General features: G+C 40.6%; 1 protein-coding gene across 22 annotated transcripts in view; it reads left to right on the forward strand.

The window, feature by feature from the left end:
* Positions 1-23,296, forward strand: part of PPFIBP2 (PPFIA binding protein 2) — a 110,489-nt gene that overhangs the window by 61,612 nt on the left and 25,581 nt on the right. For 12 of the 22 annotated variants that reach the window (XM_083463281.1, XM_083463286.1, XM_083463270.1 and 9 more), the window contains 11 exons: positions 4,744-4,875; positions 9,049-9,141; positions 9,518-9,626; positions 10,966-10,998; positions 13,838-13,899; positions 16,016-16,091; positions 20,134-20,240; positions 20,329-20,396; positions 20,588-20,656; positions 21,421-21,481; positions 22,620-22,661. In XM_083463281.1, the coding sequence (XP_083319407.1) occupies positions 4,744-4,875; positions 9,049-9,141; positions 9,518-9,626; positions 10,966-10,998; positions 13,838-13,899; positions 16,016-16,091; positions 20,134-20,240; positions 20,329-20,396; positions 20,588-20,656; positions 21,421-21,481; positions 22,620-22,661 (852 nt within the window). Of the gene's footprint in view, positions 1-993; positions 1,138-4,743; positions 4,876-9,048; positions 9,142-9,517; positions 9,627-10,965; positions 10,999-13,837; positions 13,900-16,015; positions 16,092-20,133; positions 20,241-20,328; positions 20,397-20,587; positions 20,657-21,420; positions 21,482-22,619; positions 22,662-23,296 lie in introns of those variants that run through there. The other 10 variants (XM_083463287.1, XM_083463289.1, XM_083463283.1 and 7 more) reach the window with 4 other exon arrangements.

The raw sequence follows: 23,296 nt of genomic DNA on the forward strand, positions 1-23,296 counted from the left end.
TGAGACAGTCTTTAAACCTCTTTTGTTGACCACCAGCATTACGCTTTCCATTTTTAACTTCGGAATATAGTTGCTTTGGAAGACGATAATCAGGTATCCACACAACATGACCAGTCCAACAAACTGATGTCGAAATGTTAGTACCCAAATGGTGACACTTTCATCACATCTATGTCACAGACAACATGCATTCATGAGCATAAAGAACTGGTTATCTGTAAAGGTTGGGGCTCTGACTTCTTTCCCAGCCATGTGGCAGGAGCAGTGGAGGAGAGTCAGTGTGCTCTAACCGTGGTTTCAATGTGATATGTGGGCCAAGCCTTACCCTATCTTTGATCATCACAACCATTGACTAATTTACTTGGTATCCAGCTATGTTTCCATTTGGTCTCGCTCATGATCCAAAAGCACGTGAGGCAGCTGCATCAGCTGAAACTAAGCAGGTCTGGGTCAATTCAGTGTCTAGATGGAAGGCTGCCCAGGAACCCGATGTGGACTGCCTTGCATGCCATGAGGAAAGGCAGGATACAAAGAATGTTAAATAAGCACCGTCTTGGATGTTTGGTGTATTTAATTTCCAAATACTGCTTTCTGATATGAAAGTGCTGTCCCTTAGTCATTGGTGTCTTAGGCTAGTTAGGATTTCTGGTTGGTAAGAGGAAGGTGATGCTCGTTTTTCCTTTTTTGCTATGCTTGAGGTCTCACTTTCAGCACTGAGGAAAGTTCTGGGTCTAAGCACTGGTGAGGTATGTTTGAAATCAGTCTTTGGCTCTTTTTGCAGGGACTAAGTGTTCAAACAGTCACCCTCCTGGCAAGTTGCATGCTTCTCCTTTCTTTCTAACTTCTCTTTTTGGACTCGTGGTGTGTAAACAGAGAAGTGGAAGGCTGCAATCCTCTGCCTCTTACTGTGTCATCTTGAAATGGTGCAAGAAGCCACATTCTCAGCTGTGTTTTAACTTAAGCGAATATTCCATTTATACCACAGCTGACACACAGCTCTTGTAAAAAGTGCCGCCCTCATCCTAGCGTGATTCTTGCTGAATTTTGGGTAGGACTTTAGCCTCTTTGTTTCCATATTGCTTTAACGAAGGAATGGATTGTACCAGCTTCAACTTTCAGCAGTGTATTTCCCACAAAGTACGTATTAAATGTCGTGGAGTTTAAAAGGAATATTCTTTTGGGATGTTCTGTTATACAGCATGAGTTCCTGCTTGCTTTTGTCTTTTTATTATCTTGGAACAGGATGGTAGGGATTTGTGACGGATTGTAAATTCCACTTACCAGGTGAATACTCTCTGTGGGTGAATACCTTGGTCTTACACCAACTATGCAATTCAAGCTAGCTAATATTACTCAACCCTGTCACCATTTCCAAGTTTCCAGTAAGCATAAATATGCCTGTGCTGCTGTTTTTTGTTACAAATTCATTTCATGCTTAGATTTCAGGAAGATTAAACAGCACTTCAGTGTGAAAACTGAACACAATGTGTTAACTTCGTGCAATGTTGTTTTTGTGTTGCGGTTTAGACATTAATATGACTTTAAAGACAAAGCAAACTTAATGTATGACATTGTTTTAACAGTTTCTGTGGGGTTTGCATTTTTGGATCCTTGAATTTGGGTCTTCTTCTTTTTTTTCTTAAGAAAGGAAAAGATTTGGAGGGGGTGTTTCTTGCAACTTACTTTGATCAGTAGTAAATGACAGATTTATAGCAGTCAGAATAAAACAAAGACGTTGCATCATGTACTGCCAAATTTTGTTATGCTTATTTATAAATCTACTAAACAATATAGATTATACTCTCTCTGGCTGTCTCTGCTACTGTCTTTTTACAGATCCTCCTGAAACCCTTGTAGCCAAAATTAGCTCTGCACATGACATGTATTATCTTTTCACTTCAAAACCAATAACGCAATCTGTACTTTTACTTCTTACAACTCTGTATTTATTCAAGTTGCCTTCCAATTGCATCATACCGCTGGAATACTCTGTAATTTCCCCATAACAAAGTGGGTCATATTCCACTAATGAACTGCTCAACATAAGCATCTGCTTGAAGATGGAAATAATGACTTCCACATGTTAGCAACTGCACTGTGGCATTTTATTCAAGCTGTGCTTCAGATAATTTTTAGTTCAGTAGACTTTCTGGACCACAAGTCTCATCTGGCTAAAATTAAAGCAGCACCACTGAAGTATAACATCGGCGTTTGCTTTTCTAAAAACTAAAAGTTAGGGAAGTTGCAAGGGTGCCATGCATTGTCACTTTAAGTAAGGGTTGTATGTAAGTCCTATTCACACATTTCTGTGTTATATTCCACAGATGTGTTCACTAACTATTTTGCATCTCTTACTTTTGTGCTAGTTCGACATGTCTTTCTAACGCTCTGGATGGTGATCTCTGCTTGCTTCCTTTTATAACTGCTAGCCAGATCCAAAGTTTGTCTTTACATAACACCAAAATCCATCTGTGTTGAATTCAAGATTAGAGCTCTTGCTTTCTAGCTGACCCTATTTGCATTTTAATGCCGGCTTCAGAAATACTTAAATTGGGACAAGACTCTCAACAGTTAGCTCCAGATCCTGTTTTCAGTGCCAAGACTTAGTCCTGGATAATGTGAAATAGCAGTTAGGGGAGAGTAGCTTTCAGCTTGTGCACTGTATCACTACACCACACAAGCAGTATTTATAAATTGGGGATTAAGGGGGGAGGTATTTTGGGGGTGAGAGTTTAAAACAGGATTGGACAAATTCATGGACCAGATGCCTCTTTAGCCATCAGCTGCCATGGCTATATGGAATCTTCTCCTTCACTAATATAGCACTGCTCTATACATATCCACAAGCTACTTTTCTGTGTTCAGGAACTGCGTGCTTCTGGAATACTAATGACTTGGAGAATTTTGTTCAAGAGTGCCGGGTAAATTGTTTCTCACTGCAAGCCTGGAGACTTTCTGTCCAATAGAGCTGCTCCAGAAACCCCAGAACGCCAATGTTGGAGATGGCAACAGGGGGTAGCACTTTTTTCCCTTGGCACATTGTTAAATTATGGAAGTCGTTCCCAGAGGAGGCAATGATGGCCACCAACTTGGATGGCTTCAGGGGAGGATTGAATGAATTCATGAAAGATAAGGCTATCCATTACAACTTGCTGTGATGGCTATGATCTGCCTCCACAGTCAGAGGACATCCTGCCCCACTGAAGGGGGTTTGGTATGCTAGGAACCTGAGGCACATAAAGCATTAGAGATGACAAAGTTCTGTTTCAGTTTTATAGGGAGCACTCCCAAGCTGTTGAGGGCAGCCTAACCACCACTTAAAGCAACAAGAGTTCTTATTTTGTGTGGGAGAAAACCCTCAGCCACCTCATCTTCAAAGTTGAGGCCACGCCACCCTTTGCAAGTTCTGTGATCTCCTCCTCTCCCAAGTTTAATCCAGTATTCTAGGTTGGTGGGTTTGCCCCACCCTGCTCCAAAAAACAAAACAAAAAAGATTTTAAAAGTCTGGACCAAACACTACTCTGTATATGCCTGCAAACTACTTTCCTGTGTTTGGGAAATAAACTCTTCTGGAACACACATTTAGCACAAGCCCAATGCACATTCCAATGCAAGCCTGACTTGGTTGTGCCAGATGACTTTCTGTCCAGTAGAGCTGGCCCAGGAACGAGCAAATTTACCGAAATACATAGGAGCACAGCCGACAAATTAGTCTTAAAAGTCATATTGGGCAGCACTGAACTGGAAAACTGCATGAGCAGAACAACTTGAGCAAGGGGACTTCCTGCCTGCCTCCTTTATGCATATCCCGCATCACTCCAAAATCTGCTCTGGAGTATTGGGGAAAACCCCAGAACAGATTTAGGGGGGAGAAGTAATTCTGCTTGCACAAAGCGCTACAGCCTATTATCTGTAGGAATCATGTTGTGATATGTCATTTGAATCCATCCCGCAGCATGATGTTTCAAAAACAAAATTAAAAGCAAGGTCTGATATGTAGGATTCCATACATATCCTGCCCCTGAAATATGTCTGATATGACCATAGGCAGATCTGCAGGAAGGTGAGACTGCTTAACCCTTCAGCCTTATCCATTTTGCCACTTAAAAATCTTCCCTCCAAAATCTCTTTTCACAACCACAAGTAGGAAACAATATGAATACAAGTAGGTCTTCTCCTGCGCGTGGAAAAGCGGGGACAGGGGGTGAGGCTTAAGCAGAGGGAAAGGGTTAAGCACCTCCCCTTCTGATGTTTTCTCCATATTTCAGCCTCCCATGACAACTTCAGGTTTTTAAAAATAAAGCAGGGAATACATATACACAATTGTGTGTAACATGTATATGAAACAATACGCTAACGTTTAAGAAGCAGAGCTGCAAAATTCATTGCTAAGCTTTCAAAACACACTCAGTACTAACAATTGCTGTGTAATGAATTTGTTCCACTGCCTCAGCAAAAGACCCCTGTTCGGTATTCTCAAGTAAACTTGTGGTGTCTTTATTTTGTCCCAGGTCTAAAAACAATTATGAAGGGTTGCTTTCCTTAATGGTAGTGAACACATGGGTAAAATGTTTCCATAAACAAAAACATTTTTAAAATGCCTATGTGGCTCTTAATGTAATATTCATATTCAGTTAAGTGTTGCCTGTAAATTGTTAAATTTGGAGAAGGAAGTACTTTTTCTGTCAGCCATGGAATTGAGTGAATAAAAAATATCACAGACACACACTCCTATTTTTGCAGGAGCTGCTAAGTCGAACATTGCTGGAAACTCAGAAATTGGACCTAATGGCAGAAGTTTCGGATCTGAAGATTAAGCTGGTTGGGATAGAGAAGGAACAAAGCGAATATGAAGAGAAGCAGAACAAAGCTGAGGTGAGCCTTGCTTGGTTGCCATTTGAATTCATGACACTGAGAACAGACCTACATGCTCCATCTCCTAAGTAAATATTTAAAATCTGGCCATGAGGGTCTAGTTTCCAGCCATGACAATGGTGCATGGGAGGGTAATGCTCTGCACTTCCTTCACCCTTTGCTAGTCTCCACCAACTATTTCCAAGTTGCTTTTCACGCAGCACAGATCCCAAGCTCGTCTCTGCAAGCTTTACTGCTCTGGTAATTTTGCTTTCTGGTCAGTCTTTGCCAAGGCTGGCGAGGTGAACTGCCATCTCTCTTTGTTGAACAATCCAGTTATTCCTGATGCAGAAAATTACCCACCCTCCATGGAGGCTGGTGTGTCTGATGAGTCACTGCTCTGGGTAACCTTGTTCCAGTGAGGCGACATGCACATAATAGCACCTTATAGATAAACACGAAGTGGTCTCCAGTGAGAAAGTTCATTCCACTCTAGACATCTTTGGATGCAAGAGTGGACTCCCTAATTTTACCTCTGAAAAAAAGTGTGCCACAGGTGCTAGAAGTCTGGTGAATACTCTGGCTAAGCAGTTTTTCCAAATATGACTGGGAGCAAACAAAGTGTGTGTGTGTGTGTGTGCGCGCGCACGCACACACACACTTTACCATGTACCTCATTTACCAAATTGTTGTGACCACTCAAACTCACTCTTCTTATCGCATAGGTGCTGTCATTTGTTTGTTTGTTTGTTTCGACTTCATTCCATGTTTCCTTCAGTCTTAATTTTCTCTCTTCCTCTTGTGTAGTCAGTAGTGAACCTGATCAGTGAACTACAAGAACAAATGTGTAGACTGCAGCTGGACATTAATAGTAAAATCCAGGAAAGAAAATCCCACAGTAGGAAGCCAAATATGGCAGCAGTCGGTCCTCAAGATAGCATTGACTCGGTGACAGAGGTCCCTGTTTGGAAGAATTGCACTCAGTGTGATGTATGAGAAGTAAATTTTGGCCTGAATTTGTGAATTGCCCCCTTTCAGAGACCAAACTAAACTACTAACTGGAGCTTGCTGTGACCAATTGGCATTAGTTTGCGTAGCTTTCACTAGACAGAGTGCTGTGTTTAAGAAACCAACAGGAAATTTTTGCTTGTCTTGGCCCAGCATGCTTTCATCCAGACCAAGTAAACATGTGCTTTATCTCCCAGTTGTAAATCAGTTTTGTCTCCTGTTTGGAATGATTTTCTCAGGAGTTGCTCCATGTGAAATTAGGAGGGCTGCTTAAATTGTGCTGCAGCTAAGTTGGCCTAACTTACAAGATACTTATCATGGTGTTCAACAGTCTTTTGTATCTATTATGGGATGCTTTGGTAATGGTCTGGTTGAATAAATGCAGGTAGGCACCTTGATTGTGGGTTACATGGTTATTCTTTGTTGTTCTTTGTCTCTCACATATGACATACGTGGAAGGTTTGCTAATGCCCAGAAAAAAGGATACACTTTCAGTGTCGGGGGGGGGAGTCAAATTGAGTATGTACTGATTTACATGCGGTTATTGCTAAACTGAGGATCATGAAAAGACATGTAAGGATAGAGCCAGGGACCTCTCAGGGAGAGAGGGGTAGTCTAGGTCAGTGTTTCCCAACCGGTGTTCCGCGGCACACTACTGTGCCGTGAGACATTGGCTGGTGTGCCGTGGGAGGGAGGCGGGCGAGTCGGGCGGTGAGAGGCGGCGGCGGCGAGGATCCGCGCCGAGCCGGGGGCGGCTCCGCGGTGGTGGTGCCGAGCGGCGGGGCAGCGCGTGCAAAAGGGAGGAGCGCAAGACAGCGGAGGAGGAGGAGGCCGGCATGTCCGGGCAGCAGCAGCAACAACAGCAGCAGCAACTCCCGGCGACGGCTCCTCAAGCCCCGCCGCTGCCCCCTCCTCCGCCCGCTATCGCCGCCACTACCACAACAGCCGCCGCCGCCTCAGTTGCCGCCGTCCCTCAGTCCCTCGCTCTGCTGCCTCCTCCCACCCCCAAAGCTTGGAGGTTCCCCGGCAAGGGGGAGGGAAAAAACTTTCACTTTCATGCGTCCCTCCCGGCGTGACGCTGCGCGCTGACGTCACGGGGCAGGGCTTTAATGGTGGTGTGCCGCGAGATTTTTTTTCAGTAAACAGGTGTGCCGTTGCCCAAAAAAGTTTGGGAAACACTGGTCTAGGTCTCTTCATTTCAAGAAGTTAGCACTCTTGCCTCATGAAATCATCATCATCATAAATTTATATGCAGCCATTTTGGGTGGCTATAAGGGGAAAGAATTCAGAAAGTGTTCCACATAACTGCTCAATATAGTAAACCTGATTTTCTACAGCACCCAAGGGCAATAAAGGATTGTTATGTTTAGCAATTAGTGGTGTTTTTTTTAATTGGAATAAGTTATTTAATATATTTAATAGACAACTTGCATTTAGAACTTCCCTGTTTTATATTAACACCCTATTAAAAACAAACAAACCATCCCCTTCCCTCAGGGCCATGTATATTTTTGGCTGCAGGCTTTCATTTAGGAAAATGAGCTTTGGAGTGTCTTAAAATCATAGGCATATGATTTTTGCTTATTGTGTGCATTCTAAGAGGATCAAATGAAGGGGGAGAGGCATGGTGAATGCTCTGTCGTGTGTTTCTTTGTTTAAACCCCATAAATTTTGATTGCTTATCCTGCATAACAAGCACTTCAGTGAAGGCTTTCTGGAGTTTATAGAACAAACCTTTGCTGTGTTTGATCAGAAACCACTTCACATGTCAGGCTGAAAGCTACTTTGGTTAAGCTGATGAAGTTGAACAGAAGAGGAATGACAGTGGTATGCCTAACATAAGCTCGTTTAAAGACTTACTAGCAGCTTGGCTTGTTCATGTTGCCGTGTTGTCTTCTGAATTTTGTAGAATCACATTTTGGAGATACAGTAATACGTTTTTAATCAGTTCATGTTTGATTTTTTTTTAAAAAAGAAAATATGGTGGCTTTCTCTACTGTGCCATTACCTTCCTTTAAGTGTGTTCCAGATATTGGTTGCCCAACAATGGCAGCAGAACACATCCTATGTTGTGAACCACCATGTAATCTTTGAATGAAGGGTGGTATACAGATTTAATAAATAATAATAGCCAGTCTGGAAGAGAGAGACCCAAAAGATTTCATCTGCAAGCACATATAAACACAAAAGAACATGATGTGATTGTGGTTCCTGAGAAAAGTGCTGTTAAGAAAATAGTTCTGAACAGTTCGAGCAGTCGGAAATCTAGTTTCTTAACTGCATTGAACTCCTATTCAGAAAGGGAAGGATATAAAAATCACTTGTGTGGTTCATACATTAACTAGCAGAGTCGGCTGCTCTGGAGAATTTTGTGTGTGTACCACTCACTGATTCGAACTTGTATGCCAGATTTAAAGCAGTTCCTCAGATGACATAAAAATTGTCAGTGGTGTCTCAGAGACAGAGCATTGAAATGAGACAGTTAAAAAAAGAGAGTTAAAAAAAAGCAGCAGCAAAGCATGAAGCTTTTGATTCTATTCAAAGGCACCAACTTGCACCAAAGATGAAGGGGGCCTGGCGTTGCATGCATGTAACATCATGTTCATGACGTCACATTGTCGGGAGGAGGCTGAGTGTGCAGCACGGCTTCAGTGGCTGGCGGCGCCTCCTCTCTCGTGCTCAGCCTCCTTCCATGGCAGGAGGAGATGCTGGCCAATGAAGCTTAGCCCCCTCCGTCCCCTCAGCATTGGGGAGGAGACTCCCAAAGGATATAGGGGGCCCAAAACAGCTCAACCCCCATAAGCTAGTGTCTCTGACTCTCTTTATCACATAGGCAAATCTGATTGGCTATGTGGTTCTTTGGCATCATGCTGGCTACATGTTCTGCAGTTGATGCTGATGAAACATGCCTTCAAAACATTGGTTTGCAAAGCCAGTTAAAACCATGGCTTCAAATCACTGTGATTAGTTAGACTCTTCAAGATTGTTCTTTCCTTGACAGCTGTCTGGGGTTATTAGTAAAAGAGAGTTCATTTTAACAGACTACCAATTCAAGACTGCTCTCTATCAGCAGTCAGGCCTGGGGTAATTTTATTTTATTGAGATGGGTGCAGTCACTTGACTATTTCACCCACGAGTCCGGTCTCACGAGTAAATGTGTTTTCTCTCTCCCCTCCCCCTCTGCAGAACTTATTACAGGAACTAAAACACCTAAAAATTAAGGTTGAAGAGCTGGAAAATGAAAGAACACAGTATGAATGGAAACTGAAAGCAACCAAAGTAAGCCACACAACCATTTCACATATTATGCAGAAACAACCCAAGTTGTTTCTCAAAAGAGGCCTGTAATTCCTTTAAAATGTCATGTGGTCCTAGACAAGTTTTCTCACCTCCCCAAAGGGAATATACTTACATCTATCCTTTTGCTATGTTTCTGTGTTGGCTGGCAATAAAAGTTGTGAGTGTCAAGGAGCAAAGGGCAAGAGAAGATTTGGGTGCAGTGTGCAAAAAATAATAACAGCATAAAAATGCTTTGTCTGAAGTTTTTGTCTTTCTAACATGCATTAGAGAAAATAATCTATAGTGGTTCTTTGTAATTTAATTTTTTGGATGAGATAGAGATGAAAAGAAAGCTAATGTTAATCTGTTCTTTCAGGCTGAAATTGCACAGCTTCAGGAACAGTTAGCTCTAAAAGACTCGGAGATTGAACGATTACAGAGTCAAATCTCGAGGACATCGGGAAATAATGAAATTGCAGAAAGAGGTAATGATGGGGGAATAGCAAAGTTGCTATCAAAATGTTTTGTCTTCAGTTCTGTTACTGTTATCCATTCTCAAATGGAGAATGGGGTATGGCTTATTACATTTAGGGGAAATATTTTCCAGGAAGTGTAGGTGCCAAAGAGATTGTTTTGTAATCCTCTGTTTGTGGCCTATTTTTTTCTCACTTATCCAAAATGTGATTGCTCTTTTTATGAAAGTTTCTTTTAAAGCATTCCTAAATTGACACAGCAGTTTTATCCCTGTATCCTAATCTTACTATTATCTGTTATATAGTACATTTAAGCATACAGCGCTGTATACAATAAGTACTTTAATCCACATAACCCATTTTACTGGAGGAGTGACAAGCTTTTTAGCCTAGGTCACCCAGGTAGAAGTCCAAGAGTGGCTCTAATGTCAAACATATGGAGTCTGTTTTCTTTTTTTAATAATAAAAAACAGAGAATAAATCTTACCTTTCTCTCTATCTTTTTACTGTTCCCCTTCCCCTTGCTATTCTATCGATGTCAGGACTTCATAGGGAAATTCTATGCAGTGCTATGAATTTCAGCTCTGAAGGGATTGCTTTCAATAAATGGTTAATATGTAGCAGGGTATACTGGTCAAATATGAACAGCTATTTGCAATGTGCAGCATTTATTAAGGCTATCTCTTACCAAAGTGATGACTGAGCTTTGACAATCCAGTATGATAATCCTTCAGCCTACCATTTCATGTATGAATGGCTGGCTCTCTCTAGTCGAAATCAATCCATTTGTTACTTTGAGAAAGGTAAATAACTCTTTTTAGGTGAGATCCGTTCCATGATGTATTGACACACATTAGATATTATGTTGTTTGTTTGTATAGCCTTGAGCTTTGGTATTGGTTTCCATTGTTTGTAGTGTCTATGCATGTTTGGTATAATAGGGTTTGCATGTGTTACTATTTCTCTAACAGTAACTGGGGAATGTTAGCAAGCTTGTTTCCTGCTGAAGTCCATTGATTCCAAAAGGAGGAAGGTTCAAATATTTGAGATGCCTTGGGTTGCCATTCTAAATCCTCAGTAGTATTTATAAGCCCCATTAAACCTGATAGTGTTGAGTGATCATACATTCGAAGATGTTTACTCTTAATGAGCCCAAAATGGAGTTTGTTGCATTTCTTAACAACAAAGCTTTGTCACCCTCCTTGTCAACGTTTGAACACTGATAGAGATCAGCGGTCATCTCAAATTGTATCTTTTATTTCTGAATGCCTATTCTGATGAAATTGCATACAGTCTCTAATCTGTGTTCTTTCTGCATACCTTATTTGACTCTCTTCATTTCCCACCGTAGAGGAAGTGTATAGGCGAAGGCTAAAAGAAAAACGTAAGCCCTAAGATTTCGCTTTATTACTTTTCACACACAAATTATACCTAAAGTGCACTTCTGCAGCAATAATCATTCAATGTTGGCTCTGTAGTTGACTGCTGAATCGTAACATGCGGGGTGAATATCTCATTGCTTACAGCAGACAGAATGGCTTTAATACAGTCAGATTTATTATCTCACACAAAATCTCCAATGTTGCGTAAGTGAACAGAAAATGGGCATTAAAGAGGCTCTGTCAAAGTTGGTGGACTCCAGAATAGACATTTGTATATTTAAACCACAAAAGATGCTCATGCACAGCTTTTACCCCCCACCCTTTTTGGAAAGGGGGTTTTTCTTCCAAAACTTCAAGACCTAGCATTTTAAATATTTCCATCTTAATTGTAGATAATACCTTCTTTTTGAAGAAGTCTTCATAAAAGTGAGAAAACCTTGACATAGCTCTTTTAAAAGTCTTTTTTCCTCCTTTAAATCTGACTGGGTGCTTGTGCCTTGCTTGTCGTTAAGTGTGGCTTTAAGAAAAGCAAAAACTGTGTCTGTCCATGCCACATCTATGTGGAAATGCCACTGCCTGCTAAAATATGATTAAAACACATAACCCACTAATTGGATCACTCCCATCACTAGATTTGCAGTACAGCTGTGATAATCTAAACTTTATTTTTTTAAAAAAAGAACTACTGAATACTAATTCTCCCCCTCCCTGTACTAATATTTTTGCAACACTATTCTTCTTTTCCTTGTGTGTCACATTGCCATCTTTGCAAATTATTGTTTTGAAATGTCACTATTTTAAAAATGCCTAAGATTTGGGATAGTTTTGTTTAGAACACCTAGGAATGTGTGTTGCTAGGACAACTGCTGTAGTCAAATCAGTCCCTGCATTCTCAGTCAGCTGTATCTTCATCCCAAGCCAAAGACTGTTAGCTCTAAAGTTACTTCCATGTCTGCAGTGAACAAAAAACGATCTAATGATTGCGTACAAAACTTCAACTTCTTCCCAGAAGTTTTTCTCTTTGAAGGGTACAACCTATTCACAAGGTATATATTCTTATTGGAGAAAGAAAGACAGTGACTCCCATACGAAGGCTTGAAAGCTGATAACCAAAACTTAAATTTTGCCTGTTGATGATAGCAGGGTATAAGGCAGTTAGAAAGTGAGCCCCTAATTTAAAAGCATCTGCTGCTGTTTGGTAAATGGCTTTAGCACGGACTAGGATTTCTTTTGCACTACTTGGTACAGGGGTGTGGAACTTGAGGCCTAGAGGCCAGATGTGGTCGTCCAGGTTCCTGTAACTGGCCCTGGAGACTCTCACTAATCCTGCCCTCCAGTGCTTTTGTGTGGCTGGAATGTATGCTTGAACTGTGATGATGCCTCCCGTTTGCCTAATTGGAGAAGTGTGTGAATGAGTGTGTGTGTGTGTGTGTGTGTGTGTGTGTGTGTAAGCCCCTGGCTTTTGAGTGACTGGAACGCAGCCTGTTGTACAAAGGTGAGAGTCTCTTGCTGCCTTTTGCCCACCCTTTGCACATCTTTGGTCCAAAAAGTTCCCCCACCGCTGGTTTCCTTCGCCATACAATGAAGATAGATGAATGCAAGTAGCAACAAAATCTGTATTCTACCAATCAATAGTTTTCAAGCCTCTGCATCCAATACCTTATGCAATTTACTATTTTTGAAAGGTCCACGGTTTTATTTTAAATAATGAGATATGTGCAGAACACTTTGTTTTCTGTCAGAGGGTAATTACTTTGGCTTTGAAACCAGCCATCTAGCTTGTTGTAGTGCTTCTTATTTTGCTAGAAGTGTTTATAAAACAACAGTTTTTGCACTCCATAGATTTTTTTGTGTGCCTGAATATCAGCAAGTGCTTGAAGATGCTGGGCATTAAAGCATTGAATGTTTCAATCACAAAAATTTTAAAAATGGCAATTCCGTTTAGTGGCTGTATTCGGATAGCACATTAAGCCATAACCGTTGCGTGCCTCAACGAACAGTGAGTCATTTCCACTGTGCCCCTTCCCTAGCACTTAAAATCATGGTTTGTTGGAAGAGAAACAAACCATGAGCACAGGTTGGAACACGACAGTAACCAAATGTTTGTTGCTCCTGCTCATGATATGGAAGGAGTGTGTCAGGAGCGATTTCAGCAGCATTCACTCGAGCACTCCTTGTTCATGATAAGCCATGGTTTAGTTGGAGGCCAAGAAGAATCCATATTTTTAGCCGTCAGGAAATTAAAACATTATGTAGTGTGTCATGTCTGTTTCCCTTGAACATGCCATACCTGAGCATCAAGTAGGGGACCTCAGGAAAGACCTAGTTTGTGATGCAGTGGGAGGGTGGAACTGGCAAAAGAAGCTGGCAGCTTGCACAAATTTCAGCTCTCACATCTCTGCATCCAGCCCATTGTCGATCTGTGAATGTTACTGGCTGTTGTTTGTTTGTTTTGTAGGCACCCTGGAAGTGAGTGGAACTGAAGGGTGGCACATAACATTCTAAATGCATTTATTCAGGGAGGTTGTTTTTATCTCATTCCAAGAGACTTCTGCAGTGATGTAGAAAGATCTCACCTGATAAAAACGTGTCACGTAGAACCAGCAGAAAGTGCTTGTGCTTGCCCTGTGGTGACAAGAGCTACCACATCGCATAATTTAAACAGAGGCACAAAGATGTAAGGCACTGGCACAGTTTTTTGTTTTGCTTTGAGAAGATTGCCGAAAGTATTGTTACGATTTCACGTCTGATATAGCATTACCATTTTGTATACTATAATGGCAGGTACCAATGTATGTGTATTTTCACCTCCTTTATTTCCTTCTGAAACATTTCTTTTAGATCAAGAGGTCCAATGTTTGAAAGTAGGAATGGAATCATTATTGGCTGCAAATCAAGAAAAGGTAAGAAAAGTGCAACCGTTAAGTGGTGTTGTTGTTGTTTGTTGTATATGCCTCCTTTTCCCAGGCTAGGGCTCAAAGCAGCTTACAGATAAAAATGGGGAGGGGCAGAAAAAAACTAAAAACTGAGAAGATAATCATTTATAAATACATATATATGGGCAACTCCCCATTTACGTGAGAGTTACGTTCCAAGGCACCGTGAATTAAGTGAAATTGCACACATTTGAAACACCATTGGAAATGCCTGCAAACACCCTCTACACCCTTGGAAACCCCTTTAAAAAACCAACAGCACTTACCAAACTCCACCACAATTGCTCCCTCCAAATCTCCTTGATCAAACTCTCCACAGGCCTCAACGATTGGCGCAGGGTCTCCTGGGATTGCACTTGCAAATGCTTGTGGGATTGCTAGGCACTGTTTGTGTGCCTTTTTGCCCTTTCTGGGCTCTTTTAGGGACGCTTTTACCATTTTTAAAGTCCCTTTCAGGTTCGGCTCCATGTGCATGTACGCAGTCACGTGTCAATTTGATGCGCATAAATTATTGGTTGTTCCCTGTACATAAAATAATCTATTTCAAATACAGATAATGATAGCAACATCACAGCACGAACCCTTTGATTGATGGTCATGAGAACAGATCATACACCAGGGGCCAGAACTGCAAATAGGGACGCCTTACTCAACCAGCAGCACCAGGGCTCCCCATTGTTGCTTGCATGCCATTCCTTTTCCCCAAAGATGATAGTAGTTTTGATTTTAAAATCTAAAATTATATTGATACATTAAAAAATAAACAATGAAAATAGCAATGTTACAAGTATACTTTTTGTCCCCTTCCATGGAATATATCTGATTATTCCTGGCGCTTTTACTGGGGAAGGCACTGGATTGTAAGAGGTGTTTTATTCAATACCCAGCAGTAGGTAAATTGCCCTTCATATCGTGTCTGACCATTTCAGAAAGCTGTAACTAGTTTAAACTGTAGGCCTTGGTGCCCTGAACTTTCCTATGACTCACACTTTCTTGTCACACCTATTTTCATGAAGGAAGTGCCATGGGGAGAATTTAATCATAAGATAGCCTTGACCCCTCTCAACTTTCCATCACTGGAAACTACCTCAAGCAGGTGGTGTCTCATGACTGGGGAGAAAAATGATTGCTGGACTCCATTAACAGGGTGCCAATATACAGGCAGGCTGTCCCTGCTGATAATATTTCCTAAAGCGCAGAGTGGAGGTGTGTGGGTCCATGTGCCCCCACCCCCAATATGATTGACATCAGCATGATTTTGACAAAATGAGGCAAGGGTATGCCTGCAACATGTAACAAGCTAAATATGATAAAAGCATTTATTTATTTGCACTATTTATAGCCCACTGTACATTGAAATTTTCATTCCAAAAACAGGCACAAAGAAATAAAAGGAAACAGAGAAAAACCGCAATATATAAACAATCACAAAATCATATAAAGGCGTCCAATAAACAACAAATTAACTGCTTCGTCATAATGTGAAAGCAAGACTACAATAACAACAAATAATATTTCCCCCCAAAGAAACCCATAAGAGAAACAGATTAAGCAACCAGTGAATGGTCTTTGCAACAGTTCCCACCCCATTTTTCACTCATAGCATTCCACTCATTCCCGCTCTGTCTCACACTAGCCCCTGTGTGCGTCAATAGACTCTCCCTCTGTGACAACAGTCCAGAGGATTGTTCCCAATCCTGAGGAAACCCACTGGCTTCAAGGTCTGTAAGGCTGCCAGGTACAGACATGGAGGAGGATTTGATGACCTCCTTCACCTCTTTTCTTCTTACCTGCCAGCACAAAGAGCATTCGGGGACCTCAAGGTCCACACTTATGTGTAACTACAGTAGAAGTATGTGATAAGAGGGACAGGTAACAGGTGCCCCATGGACAGATACCAGGTTCAGCTTTCTTTTTCTTTTCTTGTGAGCGAATAATCATACAGCAACAAGTCTCAGGGCTGCAGAGACTAGGAAGGGTCTCATGGGCCTCACTTTATTCCCAATATATGTAGATTCCTGTATATTGAAATCCTCACACCATTCAAATCTGTCTGTTTTCCTTCTCTTCGCTTCCTTTTCAGGACCGCCGAATAGAAGAGTTAACTGTATTGCTAAGTCAGTACCGAAGAGTGAAAGAGATCATGATAGCAGTACAAGGTATGATTGGTGGATATACATCACGTGGAAGAGCTTCCAAAACTTTGAGGCAATTCTAACAAAGAGTTTTAATTTTTATATTCAGAAAAGGGTTGTGAGGGGAAACTGAGATAGCAGCCCTTGAAAGACAGAGGGCTGGTTTGTGTGACACAGTAATCCAAACTATGCCTTAGTGAAACTCTGAATACGTGGGCTCCAGTAGAAGAATTTCCAGCTGCTTTGCTCCTTTCTGGTCCTTTTTGCTGACATGCCGTTAAGTCAAGGTTTGACTTAGCATGTTGTCCAAACTGGGACTCACGATTAAGCTCACTAACCAATAGCTGCAAGTGTCCAAGATACATTCCTGTGGTGGAGAACCATAATAAACACAGTTTTTTCGTCTCCATTCTTATGTTCCCCAACAAGCTTCTTTCCTCTCTCCATTTCTCTTCCAAGGTGCTAAGCCAGTTAGTTAATGGTGATGCTTTGCTTGATTTACGGTAGCTTTTAATATGTGGCAATTCTTAAGCATAGAATAACTTTATAATTAGGCCTTTTGGAGTAGTTACTTCATGGAAAGATTCCACATTAAGTATTTGTTAGCATATTGAGCAAATAGATCTTGGGTATTTAACCACCAATGTTCGACTTCATTCCAGTCACTTCTTTAGTATAAGCAAATATCCCAGTGTTTCATTCCATAGAAGCTTGAATGGGATTGACCTGCCACAACAGCACACGTAAACTTGAGAAGTGGGGCTGCATGGAATGTTTTATCCAAGGGATGATGAACTCGTGTGGGGCTATGTCCCTCCCCTTTGTCCGTGACTAATACTGCTTGGCTCTGCCTTTTGATACATACAATTAGGGCTATCGGCATGTGTTTGTGGAAGCCCTCTGCCTTTGGGGGGGGGTTGTCAAAGAATGGTATTCCTTATTGCTTTTATAACACAAAGTTCATTGACATTAAGAACAGAGTTCTTGGACTAGTCAGTGTTCAGAGACACTCTGCACTGTCAAAATCAGTTCCAATACATGCAGCTGGACAGTGAAGCTTCTGTTTTAGTTACATATAGGACCAATGCATTGCTGTCATCACCCGGGAGAGCTTACCTGTTTGTAAATGTGGCAAACAGCAGGCTACTGGTAACGGATCTGTATTTTTCGGAAGTCCGTTTGAGTAGCTTCCATGTATGGTCCTGAATACATTGTGTTTCTTTCTGGGAAACACATAGCAACAGCCTGTCCATCTTGACGACAGTCAGCAATACTGAGCAAGATGGAGGGGGTGGTCAAACTTGTTACAGTGCAGCTGCCTGTCTTCCTAGGCTAGTGGTGTCACACGCGTTCTCAGATCTTCATATTATTATTTTGCAAAGCAGATAGTGAAAGTTAATTTATTGTCTGCATTGTGAGCTGTTTATCCTGAATAAGTCATGCAAGTATTTTTTCATGTCTAAGAAGGAATAATTCATTTTTCTTGTTAAGAGACTTATTTCGAAAAGTTGCCTATGAAAGCATCTCCCCTTGCCTGACTAGACAGCCACATGAAATGTTATACTTCCTGTCTGCATTTAGAATAACCCAGCCAAGAAGATAAGTGAATAATATATATATAAAGCACAATGGGGCCCAGCATCCACTGAACATGCTTTTACATCCCCTACCCTACAAGGTTCCTTTAAACTCAGAGTGACTGCCCCTTTGCAGTTTAAAGGAAATGTGTGGGAATGGAAATGGAGAGAGGAATGGCTTTCTGAGACCAATCTTCACTCTTTCATCTATGATTATTTCTCATCCATCCTCAGTTGTTATGACTGAATAAGTTTCAGTGTTATCATTACAGATTTTACTAAACATGTGGTGGTTGTTGAGATGATAAGCCTGAGATGCTATTTTTAAATCATTGACTTTAAAAGGTTATTGGGGGGGGGCAGTGCTTGGCCTAAACCTTATTTTGCTTTTCTTAAACATGAGGTCTAGCAAGAAGCCCATCTGAAATTGCTGGTCTTTTTCTATACAAAAGACATATGAGAAGCTGGAAGTAATTTTCCTGTTTTGTAACCTATCTTGCACTCTAATATGTGAAATAGATGGGATTAGGCAACATTTTATTCCACACAGTTATATTTTCCAGTGACATAATGTAACTTTAAAGAGCATGCTTGCCACAGCGACCCAGTTTGCTTTAATTAACTACAGAACATTTGGCTAATGTATGCATAACTGTTTTAGATTGTGAAAAATAAGTTGATCGTATCCCTTTCCTTCCACATCAGCTAGAATTGGAAAGCTGACCTGAGCCCTTAACTAAAAAACAAAATTAAAAAAAAACTTTAATTTAATGGTGTAGGAATTAAAAGCTAAGAATTATAAACTAAACCTAACATTGAAATAAATGACATGTACCAGAATGCTGAATACAAATAAAGTCAATAGGAGCTAGACACCTGCTTGATTTTATTACACTTCCTGCTCATTTTAACTAATTAAGTAGTACTAAATATAAATACCCTTTTCTTTTGAGCATTGGTAATGAGAGATTTTTAAGTGTTGCCTGAATCAATTTAATCAGTTTGTTATTCAACTAAAGTTTTAATTGCAGTTAAAATTATCCCCCCCCTTTTTTATACTGTTTATACAGTCTATTCCAAATATTATCTCTTAATTGGTGGGTCTGAAATGAAGCAACACAGTACTGTGCAGACACAGACATTCCAGTCCCTTCTTCCCTGCCAATGTTATATATATATAAACTTAATAGCTTTTCTTTCTAGTTGTATAAAGCTAGCATTTTGGAGTGAAACAGTTGAGATGTTCCTTCTAGAGATAAAGGAACACAGGTAAGTATCCTCCCTTAGATGTGTATCTTCCACAGAGGGATCTGAATCTCTTTTGGCTTGCTCTCCTTCCTTACTGTACTAATTTAAAGCAACGTTGAACTAGTTACTAAGTTTAAACAACATTTTTAGCTGCCGCAGCAAAACAACAGTACAGGCATTTTTCTGGCCACCTCAGTCAGAATACCTTATCCTTAGAAAGGGCCTGCCTTGGCCCTTCCTCTGAGATGAGGACGGGGCAGCAGAGAGCCTTGCTGAGTGAGTGAGTGAGTGAGTGAGTGAGTGAGTGAGTGAGTGGATGGGTGCTGGCAGCAGCTGGGGTGACTGAGGACAGTATGGCAAGTGAACAGGGGCTTGTAGGACCAGTTCACTGCTCTCTGCAAGCACCACCTGAAGCAATTCTATTGCTTATTATCATTGTATGACCCACCTTGTAAATTCTAAAAGCCATGTTTTGAAGTGACACCATTTCTAAAGCAGCTGAAAGCCACAATCTTGTATCTGAAATGACATTTGGGGATTCTGTGAGATTTGCAAAATTATACTTAGTTGGATATATGTGTCTGCTTCGTGTTGTGGGCTGTGAATTACCAGCTTGGTTTGCACATCATGGTAAGATTATGATCCTATGTTTGGACAACATGCTAAGCCGCACAGAGCTAGGAAGACCAGGAGCAAATCAGCTGTGATCTCCTCCCCGGGAGTCAGTATGTTCATATGAAGCTGTGGCTGAATTACATGCAAATATGACCATTGTTTCACTGACTGGAATATCTCAAAACCTGAAGAGATTGAACTTTCACTGTGCTTGACACATAGTTCCATACCACCACCTGTTACAAGGGGCTGTGAATGAGGATGTATGAATTAGACCTAAATATGTTAAGAGTCATTGTGAATTTTTGTTTTTGTTTTCTAAAAACATCCTTTAACCATGTTCTGCTCTAAATTTCAAAATTTTATCATGTTTAGAGACACACATCTAAAAGAAAATATTCTATGCATCTAAATATTGAACTGATTAATTAGCAAGACGTGTTGGAAATTTACTTGATAAATAATAACTGTACTTTACTGGTTCTGTCTGTTGGAATCCTTCTGTTGTAATACTATGGCTGCTCGATTGAATAATTGATAATTTTAGGCTCTCAGTGATTTTTGGTCTGTGTACGTATATATGGAATCCTCTAACCATGCACAATTTTAAATTCCAATCCTTTTAGGAACTTCAGAAAGAGTTTTGTGTGGAAGCAGTGAAGATGATATTGAAGTAACTTTAAGAAAATGGAATCCCATGAATAAGCCCCAAATAGAACTATATAAGCCAGAGGTTGGTTGGTTATTTTTTCCATTATTCTATTTTTTTTCTTCCCATACCCATACTAAAAAGTACTCAAAATAAAATTCTTTTTACACAGGTACCTCCAGGGGAATTGACCCTACCTATGTTGCCTCCTCCTCCACAAAAAAAAATGCTGGAAATGAGGCAAGAACAATTTTTCTTTGTTAAATCTGTGTTTCTCAGAACACTCTTTTTCATATTGTAAAACATTCTTTGAAATACTTGCTTTTGTGTCAAGAACATGTGGTCAATTGGGGCAAAACAGTTAAATTTAGAATGCATCAAAAAGCCTGCTCTTTAAAATGTGTGCTTCTGTTTACCATTACGATTAACAGTGGAAGCTCCCCAGTTCCTTCAAATAACCTGTTTTCTGCAAATGGACAAAGCCTGGAAGTCCAACATAGGTAAGAAGAATAACGCTGTCAACATTTACCAATCAAGTTATCCTAGACATTTTGAATGGGGATCCTTTCCCCCAAATGAGCAACCACAGCTCCAGTTCAAAGGGCCCTGGGAAATCCAGTGCAATCGGAGATTCCCTACATTCAGGCCTGGCCATTTTAACTGAATGAGACTTTCCCTCCAGGGATACAAAATATAAAGCCAAATACCATATTGAATAGTTGACCTGACACACAGTTGTTACTGGTTTGACATTTCTGTTTTATTTCTGAATGATAAACAAGAGCTGCGTGTTCTGGGCATTTGGGTGACAAGAAGATCCACTCATGCCTATGGAAGCAGCCAGATGTCAAAAAGCATCATACATCTGGTCCTCAGGCCCAATTTAGATGTGATGCAGGCCGCAGGTAGCAGCTTAATGCGTAGATGGGGAGCATTCCACATGCATCCCATCACATTTAAAAGCCCTTAATTACATTTGCTGGCCCATTAGCATGTAGCAGTAGCTCCACTTTGCTGATCTCACCCTGGCTGCTGACCACCTTGATGTATAACAAACTGAGTTAGCAAATCCCACATGCACATTATGTTTTAAAACTTAATGGGGAGAGTGTGGAATGCTTGCACAAGTAAGAACTTACCTGTGACCCTCATGTATAAACTAGACCTTAAGCTTGCAGGTTATTTGATAGTGAAATCAGATTGCCCAGTTACTCCTGCTGAGTGTGTGTGTGTGTGCATTAATTGTTGCCTTTCTCACTTTAAGGGCACCTCAGAAAAAAATATCAAGTAGTCTTGAAGACTTGCAAAGTGAATCCTTGGAAAAGGTTGGCTCACAAATCTGCGCTTTGCCTAATTGTGGATTGCATGTAGAAAATGCTTAACAGCTGAGTCATTCCACTCTGTTCTTTTCTGAATTTTGAGATCAAAGGAACGTGGTTGGTCTGTTCAACACCAAACCCAATCAGTATTCTACCACAGCAATTACTGCTGGTGTATTCTGACCAATATATCTGTGCAATACAAGTCAGAGTCTGCCCAAATTGAATTCTGCATAACACTCAAATTGCACTCAGTTTGAAGGTGGCCTTTACTTGTTGTTGTTGTTAAAAACTGTCACCTTCAAATTGATGCATCAATCTAATAGTATTCAGAAGGAATGTGGCTAACCCACAACTACTTCCGGTGTTTCTTCAGCATGTTTAATGTGAGTTTTTCATTTTATGTTTGTAGTCTGTTTTGTAATGTTGTATATGGCAAATGAATGAAGGTCTAGCTTCTCTAGTTATTCCAGAATTCAGAGGTCTATTTTCTCCTTCTTCATCATATTCTGGGTATTTATTGGGTATATAATTTGGATGTGCGAACACTAGAATTTACGGAGATACATCACAAATTTCTATCTAAGAGTGCCAAGTCTACCACTTGGCTCAAGAATACAAACCATTATGCACTTGAGCAAAGAATTTCAGCTTCTGCCTAGAAACCGCACATCCTTCGAACCTGTAAACAACTCACTTCTGTGCACTTTGTGTTAAGTATTTAAAAGTTTTTGTATATAAAACAAACAAGTGTTTTATATGCCAAAATTTGAAAGCACTTCCTTAGACACAGTGGGACATATCCTTCTGAGTCCTACCTGAGGTCATGTCCATTAATTTCAATAGGTTTACTCTGAAGAGGGCTAACGTTGGAGGCAACCCTGTACACACTGCCTGTAGAAAACAATGAAACAAATTCTATTAGCCTCTGTAGAAGCTGTATTTGAGATGTATTTATAAATTTAGAAGGCATGAGACACGCAGTAATGTCAGGTCGACATGGCGCTCTATACTGAGGAGAAAATAAATCTGCTATTGTCCTCGCTGAGGATCACTAGAAATTAGACTAAAAATGGCACGTTCCATTTGACACTAACATTTTGTTTGTTACTTTCTCTCCCTCACATTTCCTGCAACTTCATAGCATGTAGATGCGAAACCAGTAGAACGTGATGTAGCACAAGAGGTATATTAACTCCATTTTAACATTTACTTAACATAATCATCATTTTATGTTGTGGTTCTTCTCTTCTTTGTTTTTCCCTTGAATGCCTCTCTGTGAGAGTTTATATGCTGATAAGTTTGAGCAAACTAGTTAAGCTTCAACTTTTTGATCTTCAGTTATAAGCAAGTTTTCCTTGGGGGCAGCTGGATGAAGACGCATGCCAGTGCGATTGAGCTAAATATGATGATGCCATTCCTTGCTTTCCCACAAAGGCAGAGCCATGAATTCCCCATGGCTTCAAAGAAAACAAGTGCTCTTCATGTGCTGCAAAGAGTATGGGGGAGAAAGTTCTGTGTGCTGGAGATGATGGAGGCAATTGTGAGCTTAGGGATGTGCTTAGCTCCAGGCCCAATAAGTGGCGGTATTTATTTCATGCAAGAATATCAAAAGTGATTCAGAAAATAGCAGCACACAAAAATAAAACAGTATAGAAAGGAGAGCATGCATTCTGTTGGTGACCCACAAAACAGTTAAACAAATTGATGTACTTGCTAATATCTTCATCTTTCTGGATTTTGCAATTGTCAGATGTTTCCTACTCAATAGCATCATTCAGAACACCTTGCCTCCTTTCCTACTTCTGATGTCCCCAATTG

This window comes from Podarcis liolepis (genome assembly GCF_965112155.1).
Source record: "Podarcis liolepis genome assembly, chromosome: 1".
NCBI classification, from domain to species: domain Eukaryota; kingdom Metazoa; phylum Chordata; class Lepidosauria; order Squamata; family Lacertidae; genus Podarcis; species Podarcis liolepis.